The sequence below is a fragment of the Epinephelus fuscoguttatus genome, linkage group LG11, assembly GCF_011397635.1.
Source record: "Epinephelus fuscoguttatus linkage group LG11, E.fuscoguttatus.final_Chr_v1".
In the NCBI taxonomy this organism is placed as follows: Eukaryota; Metazoa; Chordata; class Actinopteri; order Perciformes; family Serranidae; genus Epinephelus; species Epinephelus fuscoguttatus.
The window spans coordinates 28,849,809-28,862,075 of NC_064762.1; the positions used below are offsets into that span (position 1 = coordinate 28,849,809).

A 12,267-nucleotide genomic window follows, 5' to 3' on the forward strand; every position below is an offset into this window, starting at 1 on the left:
AGCTTAAAAATGAGGGGCTTAATTAACACTGACGTCATCCTGCTTACTACACTAATACTTATGATTAACCCTATACACCAGAGAGCATTAAAAAAAGCAGCGTCATGAATCACATTCATTGGGCCTCAAACAGTTAACCGCTTTGCGCGTGCACGGACACGCACTCAGAGTGTGTCGTGAGCGCGCAGAGTCGCACCGGGAGCGCGAAGCAGAAACAGATCAGACAGCAGGTCGGTCGGTGAGCAGAGAGACACGGACCGCGCAAAGTACCGGCGATAAAAACGGCAGACCTGAGCTTTTGGCTTGTGTGGCGGCGGTTTCTTTCTCCTGTGGACTAACGTTACGGGAAGTTTTACTCTACAGTTCAGACGCTCGGAGAGGGTCAGAAAGGCTGTCCACCATGTCGGGGAGCAGGGAGGAGGAGAGGAGGAAACTGGCCGACATCATCAACCACTGGAACGCCAACCGGCTCGACCTGTTCGAGATCAGCCGGCCCACAGAGGTAGGAGACCACCCCGGAGTAGAAGGAGAGGCCGCGGACCCGCAGGCCCTCTCCTGGGTGCATGGGAGACCTTAAAGCTACCACTGGCTGACACTTGGCTGGGAAATGTTGAAAGCCAAGCTGTTGTGGGCAGCGTGGTTTACTTGGTTTACTCGGTGGTAAGTCCCCGTACGTGCATGGAGGAAACGAATGCCAAACTCCATTGAAAAATCTGGCGATTTTACTATGTCGTCATAAACACACATTATACAACATGAGGCTTTTGACATTTAATACACATTTGAGCCTTTATATCGACCAAACAGGCAAATTAAATATTTGTCTACAAATTAGCGCCATGTTAAGATAAAACCCTTTATTTTAGAAACATTCCACCGTAGCGTAACGTTAGCTAGCTCCTAGCTACCGCCCACAACTGTATGTTTGTAGCTAGTAGCTACACAGTAGGAGTAATTCTCAAAGTTGACAGTATACAGAACCAGCTTGTGCTTTGTGCATTATAAATATGCCGAATTTTGAGGTTGATACCAGTGATTAATTAAACATATTCTGGTATATTCTCAGAAACGTTTACGTGCGCGATAAGAGAGGCGACACTGAATTGCCAGATTTTGAATGGAGTTTGGCGTGTTGTTATCTCCAATACAAGAGGGAACGGCACGTATCGGGGCTAGCTAGCTAGTTAGCAAGCACATTACCTGTAGAGCAAACCTGTACCCTGCCTCTGCGTTAAATGGAAGAAACCGGCAAGCCTAACTAGTGGTATTTTTATATACCACACAGCATTGGTATTTAATGAAGAAACCAAAGTTGTAATATATCCAGCTATGCCATTGTTAGCTGTGTGTATTGCTCTTGTAGCGAGCTTGCAGCAGTGTCTGCAATGGCTGACAAACCCAGTAACACGGTGAGGTTGTTTGATACGCAGGGCAAATAGATAAAAGCTTAAAGTATTAGCAACAAGCTGGGCGTAAATGCTTACATCAGGTAGGGCACTCAAGGCACTGATGCTGCCAGCCTTACAAAAACCATAACACAATCTCCCTGCCAGTGCAACACACAGACCATGTCATGTCGCCCTGCATTGTCCTTACACTAGCTAGCTTGATGCAAGCTGCTTGTTTGACCAGCAATAATTTGACCCTGCAACATATTGAGGAGCAGTGGAGTAATTAAATCGCCCGTCTGGACCCAGGTTGTGGTTGTTTACTAATAACATGACAGGGTAAGAAACTCCTCCCTGCAGGCTTTAGCTAGCTAGCTACCAGAGAGCAGCAAGGGCTTGGTGATGTTTCAAGTCCTTAGGGAGTTAGTCAATAACCATCTATCTTTACCCTTTAACTAGTGCATCTCATGCCTGAGTAGGTTTGATTTATAGCTATGACCATGGTTGCGTCAGCTGCAGTGTTTTTTAGGCGGGCAGCCCACCCCCACCCCTCCTTGGATAAGGGTGTAGGGGGGCCATAGGGTCCCCTCTCCTCGTCTTGAGCCGATTAATTTATCAGGATTGAAGCTGGCCAGCCGCTGACCAGGGTTGTGCGTACTGCACACACAACCTCTTCATTCTGTGAGGAATGATTAACCCAGTCCAGAAGTTCTCTCGGCTGTAATTCTCTCACTGTACAAGAAGTATTGCCTCGGCGTTGCCAGTTTAGTCCAGTAGAACATGATTAAATGTAGGCAGATGCATGGCCTTTCCTTGCCACGCCACACCCCACCCATATGTCAGCTGGTAGAGCCCCCAAGCTGCACAAGTGTCCTTCACACTGTCTAGACTGTTCGTGAGTGTAGCTGTGCACAAAATGAGCTGCGTTTGTCACTATATTTTACAGTGTGGTCTCTGATTAACACTGAATTTAGAGTTGATTCACCACATAGAGTCAGCATATCTGATAATTGACGATGTCTAATTTCTTAATTTCAGACCAAACTGCCATGGAGAGCGGTGAGATCATTCGTGTGATTAGATTAGCCATGGATGGCTGATTAGTCTGGAGCAAAGGTCCTCAAACTTTTTAATCTTGCAACCCAAACTGAATAAGTCCCGCTGTGGGACTTGTGGTGGGGCTCATTATAACGTAAGAGGTACTCGTGTCACGTGGGGACTCACCATAGGCAGAATTCAGTGAACACCAGGCTTAAAAGATGCAGCACAATAGATGTAGTGGAATTCGGATGCAATCACACTAACAGTTTGTTCTGTTTGGATAAAAAGATTGTGGGAAAGTTTACATTGCTTCACTTTTGTATTCAGGCTGTCTAGGTTCACATTGTCCAGACAGAGTTTTGTTAATTTATATAATCCTCGTACGTTTTGGTGGTGCGGACGTACTGTGTTTATGTTAAAACACATTCTTATAAGTTGTCTTCATGTTTTACACACCTGTGAGCACAGCTTCTGGTTTAGTTGTTGCCATTCACAATATAGTGGCTGAATAACAGCAACGTGTCACACAGAAATGATGGTCTCAGTCGTGTTTGAAGAGTGCTGTGTTGCTCTTTTTATAGGACTGTGAGCTCAGTCTGTAGCATCTGCACGAATCCTCCCCAAAACACAAGGTTTCATGTGCATGAAAGTTTGAATGTTGACAACTGATACCAGCAGTTCCTTGTGCTTGGAAAGCTGTGCATAAGGGAAAAGATGTTGTCAAGATTGTCCTAAATATAACTTATATAACTTGATATGGAGCGCAGTAGATCCAAAGCCGCATTTCAGAAGCTGATGGGAAGAAAAGAAAAGCAAGTTTCTGAAGGAGGTGTTGGTTTTCATACATTCAGAGACAGTTCTCGATATTTAACCCTGCGTGTGAGTTTGTTTATTCTACTTTACGAGCTTTGCTTCACTGGCCGCTTGAGGCTAAACAAGCCGTAAACAAAAATGTTGGCGGCACATATCTAAAACACAAACAGTGAATACTAACACACATTGCACAGGACAAGCAGACCTTGTATACAGTGCAAGATAAGTGATGGAGTGTGGATGATTCATATCACCTTACACGAGTACTTTCAGCATTCACTCACTGGTCAGGCAGTGTGTATTCAGCAGTACAATTAGGCACAAGGACGTGGCTGTGACTGTTGTAATTAGCCGGCAATACCATTTAAGCCAGTAATTACATGTAACATTGTCGTTTATCAGGCAGGTCGGATGTATAGCCTATTGTGTTGACATTTTCCCCGACAGGGGCCGTCTGAAGTTGTGGTTAAATGATGAGGGTGCTTCCTGTATGTAAGTGTGATTTTCCTCAGATAGGAACGTGTCTGTGTTTCTTATCAGCAAAGGATTTGAGTTTAGGCAAGAGTCAGATCCGTTGAACTGTGCCTTTATTTATGTGATGCAGGTAAGACAGCTTCGTACTCCTGCTCCAGCCCTGAGTGCTGACCTAAGGTTTTTGTGACTTTTTCTGAGCAACACAGGAGAGGCTTATAGTATAAAATGAGAACAGCAGCTTTTTTGTCCGTCCGGTTCTTGATTGATCCTGCCTGGAAACAAGGCCTTCTTCATCACCACATGAGCTCCACTGCTAAATCTTCATAGGCTGCCAAATATTATTATATATTGAGTTATTAACTTTGCGTACATTCTCGCTGTGGTGTGAAAAACAGACAGAAAAAGTGTCAGTTCTAAAATTACGACTTTTAAAAGAATAATTGCCTTAAATAGACTTAATAGGGCTTTTAAGTTCTAGCAGAGCTGGAAATTAAAGCAAATGTTCTGTCCTGTTACATAGATTTACTTCCAGTTGGCCACAGTTAAACGTCCACGCTTGGGAGACAGAACAGGGTTAACGAAGTATGACAGATATTTTCTTTTTATCAATTCTGCTCAGCTGAACAGACCCAAACATCTTGTCTTCAAATATTACAACTTCCTGATATACTTTGTTGTGCTGCTTATTTAGAGAGTCACAACTTTTGATATTCAGACATTTCTCTTTGTGTCACTTTGGTCTGCTTGTTGAAATTGTCTCATGCTAGTATCTTTAACCTAGTCTCAAAATGTCTAATGCCTCCCTGAAACCTGCAGGTGACACAGCAATAACTCTGAAAGCCGGCTTTGCCTGTTACTGTGTGATGTGACAAAATGACACGTGTCACATGCGGGAGTGAAGTGTAACAGCTCATGTAACCTCATGTGCTTATGACTGTGCTGTACAACACGCTTAATAGGCGTGGAGGAAGATCGAGCATACCTTTATGCTTAGTTTAATAAACTATTCATGCACTGGGGAAGGCTGAATTTAAGGAACATTTAGGAATGCCTCTTTTAAAGGCAAGGGTTTTAGTAGCTGAACAAAGTAAGGTGGAAAACTGTGTGGTTAAAAATACAACCAACATGTCTAAATATGGTTCTCAAAATGTTGCTCAGCTTCACTATGTATTGCATGGCTGTATAGGATGACAGTTTGTTGATTTACTGTGATATATCCAGTTTAGCATCCTTGCTGTGGCTCAGGGAGGTGCAAAGACTGAGAATCTTGGGTGATCTGTAACATTTGGAATAGACTTAAGGGTACAGATTTACAGCAGGAGTGAGCACATCTGGTCAATAGTTTCCTCACAGCTTATTTGAAAAACATGGCCAGAAAAGCAGTGGTATTGTTGCTTTTGCTCCCTACCGGGAAAAACAGTAGGCTGGCAGACAATGAAAGCAACTATTTGTCATCATAAAGGCAGTGTGTCATGCTGGGAGTTGTCATGATAGGCTGAACCACAAACCAAAAAAACAGCAGTTAACCTTCGACACGAAATGAAAATTTGGGTAAACAGTATTTTCTGGTAGCACCATCTGGCTGAATTTGAGGTGAAAGGTATTTTATGAGCAGGAAGCTCGCATCCACTTTCTTTCCTTTGGAATGTGAATGCAGCATATAGGCAGACTCGCTGTGACATCAGCGACCACTCCCTCCTTTTCCTCTGTTGTACAGGAAGCAGGAACTGGACAGGAAGTGTGTGTTGTGTGGAGATAGTGGGTTTCCTGTAGTGTGGGTAGAATGACTGGGTTGTTTTCAGAGTGATGCGTGATCAGATTTAGTTTTATGTTGCCAGCTATTTCCAGATTCTGGTAGTCCAGAATAACCGTTTTCACCAGTGGCACCAACATTATTGTTGATACACAAAGACAGGCATGTTTTGGTGCAGCAACCCTTGTTATGCTTTTTAGATATTTATTGGCATTATTGGTTATATTTTGTTGCTGTTGCCGATTGATTGAGTATCATCTTTAAACATTTAGACTAGTCGATATATCCTTGAAGCTTTACCTAGGTGGGCCCTGAATATCCTCTCCGTCTCTTCCTAGGTATCCGTTTTCTGTTACAAACATTTAAAAGATTAATATAATGTTCCCTGTGATTGGTTGTCAGCCTTTCAAAGTATGAATATTGCTTTTTGCCATGTACCTGCTTCGTGGAGGTGATGGTATCAAATCATAGCTGTTCCACAACTAAGTGTTGACAGGGTGCAGGAGCTAATTTTAAGTTTTATTTGGGGCCAGGAGATGGATGAAATCCTGTGTCATGATATAAATTATTATAAAACTTTTTATCTATTGAGAAACTGTGTGGATAAAATAACCAGCTGGCAATGTCAGTTTTGGTCTAATCCAGAAATTAATTTCCAGGTCAATCAAGGTACTCCTCCATCACATTGATGCAGAAGTAATAAAAAAACCTGCTGATATAAAGTTAACATGCATTTTCATTGCCCACAAGCACAAGGGGATAGATGCCTCAATATAAACGCTATGGGCAAATCTCTGACTGTAGATACATTTATATTAGGGCAGCAATTTACATGTATTTAACAAGCATTGTCTTGTCTGTTACACGTAAGATAAATAGTGAAAAATGCCAATCACAGTTTTGTAGAGCTCAAGATTACATATTCAAATGTCTTGTCTTGTCTGACCAACAGTACAAAACTCAAACATATTCAATTTACTTTGTATGACAAGAAAAAACAGTAAATCTTCAGATTTGAAAAGCTGGAACCATCAAATGTTTGGATTTTTTGCTTGAAAATAACTCTGTTTACTCGACTCATTGGTTAATTGACTTCTTGTTTCAGCTCAGTATATTGTCACATGGGGGGTATTGTCATATCGATTACCCCTGTTTTTACATGAGCACGCCTGTCTGTATACAAAGATGACTTTGATTGAATAAGCTAAGAAATAAAGTAAAGAATATTGCACTTACTATGGAAATTGTGCAGTGTTTGGACCATCATGGATGATCAAAATGCTCAATGAAAAGAAAGTGTGCACAGCTAAGAAGCAACACCGTCACCAGTGAGGGAGAAAGATTGTTGACTCGCTTGGTGTTTGACTTTGACTAAAAGGTCAGTGTCGGCCTGGTGATTGTACCTGATCTCAGCAGCAGCTGGTGATAGTAGCAGCATGTTTGGCAGCAGCACATCGGAGGCCTGGTTAACAGATTTGCTAGCCTCAGCCACAACTACAATACCATGAGGTCACACACACACACACACACAGTAGCTGACCGCTCTGTGCATTTATCTCTGTTTGCATTGTCCCTCTGTGTGTTCATCGGCCATGCCCTCCCTCCCTCTTTCTGTCTCTTTTTTCATCATGTCATGTGGCTGCTGGCTGGCTGCGTCACCATGGTAACGCTGTAGCTGTGATGATCACAGACTACAGCAGCTCAGCAAAAGAGGCCTCTCTGCCTGACACACACATACCCGGTAGTTGACAGGCTTGTAAAAGAAGTGTTTTGGTCTGCAGTAATGATGATATGTATGAAGGTATTCTTAATGCAGGTCAAAGAGACTATCACCAGCCAGGATGGTGGTTGGATTTATTGTGATGCAGTTTGCTGCACTTGGAGTACCAGGTGGGTGGGTGTCAGCTAAAAGCTCAAGTGTGCATCTTTATCAAAAGTCTTGCCGTTCTTAGACGTGGTATGTGGAAGATCCCACATGAGTGTAGGCTCCATTTACACTTGTCATTTCAGATCACAAATCTGATTGCAGTACCTCAAAAGTACAGAAAAGTTTTTTCATCTTTACGGGCTCTTAGGGTGCTTTCAGACCAAGAGTTGTCTTGCTTTGGTCCGAATCAGGGACTTATTTTGTTACAAAGTTGCATAATTGCCAGGAGTTGGTTCGTGTTCTCACAGCAGCATTTACAAGCGGACCATATCAAATGCCTTGCGCAAGAAAGCTGCTCTTGATTGGTCAGAATTTCCATGTGGGAAAAATCCAGGAAGTAAACAAAACGTTGAAGAAGAGTACACTTGCAAGATAAAAGTGACACTTTGTAATGTCACAATGGAGGGACAACTACGCAGGTTGATTTTAGCGCTGGTCATTGTGTACTATATTGCTGTCATTGTTCATTTTAGTCAAACCATACAGTCTGAAAACGAGGCGCGGCTCCAACTAGAAAACAATGTTTTGATGCATTGGATGTGCTGAATGTGCATATTAAGGCAGCACAGGAGGAGGCGCACATTAATAATCCTCCAGGACTGTAACATGCTCATATTTAATCCAAACAATGTGTCATGTGACTGCAGTTGGTTCAGATCGAGGTCGGAACACGTCCTCACCACAAACAAACCGCACCAGAGTTTGTTTGTAACCGGACCGAGACCACCTCTTCAAGAAGGTCTCGGTCTGGTTGTTTTGGCACCCAGTCGCTATTGCTGTGTTCACACCTGCCCAAACGGACCGCCCTTACTCAAGTCACTCCCTCACCTATACAGATCATTCAGTTTGAACCGATCAGGGATTAGATAAACCCTACATGCTCAATGTAACAAAGATGGCTAATTTCAGTGTAATTTCAGCCCCTGTGCGTGGCTATCACCACGTATTGCTTTCTGATGTAGTAAATATTACTTGTGCATGTTGGAGAGACAGATGCATTTACACCTTTTATACATGTGTGCTTTCGCTAGAACGCATGCCAGACCACTTCCTGAGGTGCTATAAGTGCAAATGGAGTTTAACATGAACCTCCTAAAAATGTGGCTGAGTAGGATGTTAATGGAAAGGAGCAAGGAACATTATGAGCTCTCTGGATAAATGTAAACACACAGTGGCAGGTGAAGTAAAGCAGGTAAAGCTCATATCTCTATCAGTGATGTCACTTTTTTCCAGTTTCGTTTCACATTTTTCTCTTTTGTACTTTAATTATTTTTAACTCTTGTTCAGAGAGTCAGTGCTTTTGACTGTTGTATTGCACTGCTTCGCTTTTCTAATGAGAATAAGCTCCGTGCTATTGAGAAACCAGGACAGGTGTATATTTTATCTGTTTTAGTTTTGTAGACTCTCTGATGCTCTGGTCCTTGTTTTTCTCACCAGCTACAGTATCATGGCTGCAGCTCCAGCCTCATCTTGCCCCCCCTAACACTGTGCAGGCTTGAGATAATTTGAGCTCTGCATGTGTCTGAGAGTCCACGTCCACAAGTGTTGGCCTGTCAGCACAACCAGTTGCAGCTTTAAATGTGTTGCATGTCACATTTCATGGCCAAACGGTACGTGTTGTGTATGCAAGAGAGTAATGGCTCCACAGGGGTTCATTACGAAGCAGGGCAAAAGATCACGACCACAAGCCTCACAGCCTGTCCGGCAGAGTTATGGCCTATCACACACACGTACGAGCACACACATAAATACACAGACAGGCGGACTGATATGATTGGACGAGTAACCTTGTAGCTCATTTTCAGCCAACCACTTCTCAGTCATTTTGAATTCAGTTCTGCAGTGTTCCTCACAGGTCTGGTGTTTTACAGGTTTAAAATTAACCTCACTGCAGTTTCATCGCTTGCAAGTTGTCATATTCACTCAGTCTTAAGTAGTGCTGTGGTGGACTTTATTCTGACAGTTTCCCCAAGTTTGACAGCGTGCATGATGCAGAGCTCTTCTTTATTCATAAATTCACATTTTTTAAAATCCAAATCCACTTGATATTTCTGCTGGTGTTGAGTGTGAGTTCTCCAGTCCAGCATGTAATCTTTGTCCAGCCACATCGCTCACTGTAGCAGCTGTAATTAATGCAGCTAGCCTCGGTCTATTGGCTGCTGCCCGTTAAAAAAGAAGGATGGGGGTCACGCCGGACAGCCAGGATATTTATCACTACTGTTTATTTTCAGGATGTTAGGAAGTCCGCTTTAGCCTCCTACTGTAGAGTGATTTAAATTGTGTGTGGGTTATGAGTGAAACAAGATGGGGCCATAAAAATTTAATGTACTAACAGAAGTCAAAAATCAAGAAGTGGAAGGGAAGGTTAGGAAATTAAAAACATAAGTACATTTACTAAACATGTTCAGAATTTAGAGAAATTATTTAAAATGTACCATAATTTGATGTCCTAAGTTGATTAGTCTGACTCACCAGATGTAGATTGTTGATGGTAGCCTGTTGTTGTCTGGCTGAGTGAAAAAAAAGTCTAAAAAGTTAATAACTTACAAATTATGGTGAAAAGGTAGTTTCTTGCAACCCTAGAATTAAGATAACAGTATTCACAAACGAAAAAAACACTTGTGGTTGCTGATAAGTAATGTTTAACTTTTGATTTAACACTAAAAATTAAAACCCTCGGTGCGCACTGCAGCGCCACCAGACAGATGCGCGACTCAGAGCAGCATGTGTCACTGACACCAGACTCAGAGCGCGGCGGACCGGTGGAAAAATGTCACCATCAGCATATTATTTTACATCAATAAAATCTAGATTATCATTATTTTGAGTCACATTGTTGAAAGAATATAGTTGTCTGTGTTCAAGCAGGATAACAGGTCTCCTTTCATTGCACGTCAGCCTTTCTATTTCCTTGCCGGAGATGGTGTTGCATTCAAGGTCCCCCCAAAAAAACGGGAGAAAAAAAGGCAGAATATTACAATTTTTTTTCACAATCAAATACCGTGCCGTCGAAGGAAGCTTCGAAGCTTCGAATTTTTTTGGTCAGCCCTATCTGTATCTGTGTCTGTATATGTTCAGCTAACTAAATTATCTGTTTTGGTACTCTGAATGAGTGAAGTTTATGCAAGAAGTGGGTGGAGTTTAAAATCAAAAGTGGGTTGGGCCTAATTTGGGCCTTATTGTAAGCCTGAAATTTAAATGGATTGATCAGAAGTTGCAATTTATTACCTAAAGAGAAAAGTATTTACAGAACAGCCTCAGAATTGAGCTTCAGATCATTTTTTATCACAAGAGTAATAGCCTAAACACAGCTACCAAAACGACAAGAACTCTTGCACAGTACAGATAAAGACACCCATTTTACTTGTATGATACTCGTACTCGTAAAAAGTACATTATCTGTAGCGGATACTCGTTTGGTCTGAGTATATGGCTCAACCCTACTGTTAATGTAGCTGCTTGCCTCCTGGCAAGTTTGCCCAGGTAGTACGAGCTAATGCAGCAGCAGCACTAACACTCAACACTGAGCTGTTTAACGGTTCCAACTAACTTACACCCATTCTGAAACAGATCGCCTCTGTCGTTAAACCCGTTGATAACAGTTTGGCAATGTTATCCGTGTTATGCTAACACTTAGCCCTGTCACTATGTGTGTTCCGCCCCAACATTATTCAGCAAAGGCACCATCGCTGCATCCTGTGCTTAGCACCGGCCCACTTTATTGTGATTGGTTTAGAAAAACAAAAACAAGTGTTTTTTTCCCCTAAAGCAGAATGACAGTATAGTGCTTCCAGACCTGTAGAGGTAGGCCTGGCTACAGGAGACTGTAATTTGCTAAACTTGTTTAAAAATTGAAATGAAAATGATTCATACTTACAGCCTTTGCTAATATATGTTTACCGAAGCACTTAAGTCTCTGCTTCCAGGCATAGTTTTGGTTTCGAAGCTGTAGCAGCAAGAACTGACTAACACAAGGGAAATATAACTAATTACAGATAGTTTTCATTTTTCAGCATGTGCTATCAAGCCCAGCGTTTTAGCTACCTTAGTTACTTTGCATTTAGAGAGAGAGATCAGAGAAAACAACACAAGATTTAGCTGTTCGCTAATGCAAAACAGTAACTGAAGTATATCCCAAACACAAATTTATAGCCCCTTGAAAAACCCTTAAAACTGTCTTCCAGTGAATTTATCAGAGCTCGAGGCTTTAAAGAACGATACAGTCTTAAAAATGTTGTGCAGAGTACCCAATGAGAAGTCATCCCAGCTCCACAGGCCTCCTTTCCACATTTTTTATTTACACATTTGTTTAGGTTGCAAGATTTATCAGGTAATCAATTCTCACTTTAATGTACAGGTTGTTTAAGCCTTAAATTAAACTTGGTCAGTCCTGCAGAAACCTCGCTCTACTTCGGAGGCAGTTAATTTTCCCAGATGGTCCGCTAAAGTCTGATCAATATATGTAAAGTGCTCCTTAAAGACGCCTCCCTAAGCAGTCCAGAATAACACATCAGCACAGTGTCTGTGTGAGTGTGCGGGTGTGTGTGTGTTTGAGGATCCAAATGGGTGATATGTCATAGTTTTCAGGGATCCTGCTGCTCATGGAATTCCTGGAATGCAGATGGAGTTCTGAGCAGTGACTTGCAGACGGGGAAGGTCAGGTAACTTGATGGATCCTCTGTGGAAATTGGGGAATGTGACGGGGATTTTACAGGCTTGAATAAATGTATTTTTGAGTGTGCTTTACAGCTAGTTTCCAAACATTTATTGCAGTAGACAGCTTTCACTGAGACTTGGGTGGAGTCCAGACGTTTTACTCTTTAATAAAGCAGAAAAGGAAGATAATTGGGAAAGTCATGGAAGAGTCATGG

The 12,267-nt window shown here is 42.2% G+C and overlaps 1 protein-coding gene across 1 annotated transcript in view; it reads left to right on the plus strand.

The window, feature by feature from the left end:
• The first annotated feature begins 213 nt into the window (after positions 1 to 213).
• The window catches only part of afdna (afadin, adherens junction formation factor a), a 137,694-nt gene continuing 125,640 nt past the window's right edge, over positions 214 to 12,267 (plus strand). The window contains 1 exon segment of the mRNA XM_049590976.1: positions 214 to 502. Within this exon segment, the coding sequence (XP_049446933.1) occupies positions 401 to 502 (102 nt within the window). The 5' untranslated portion in view covers positions 214 to 400.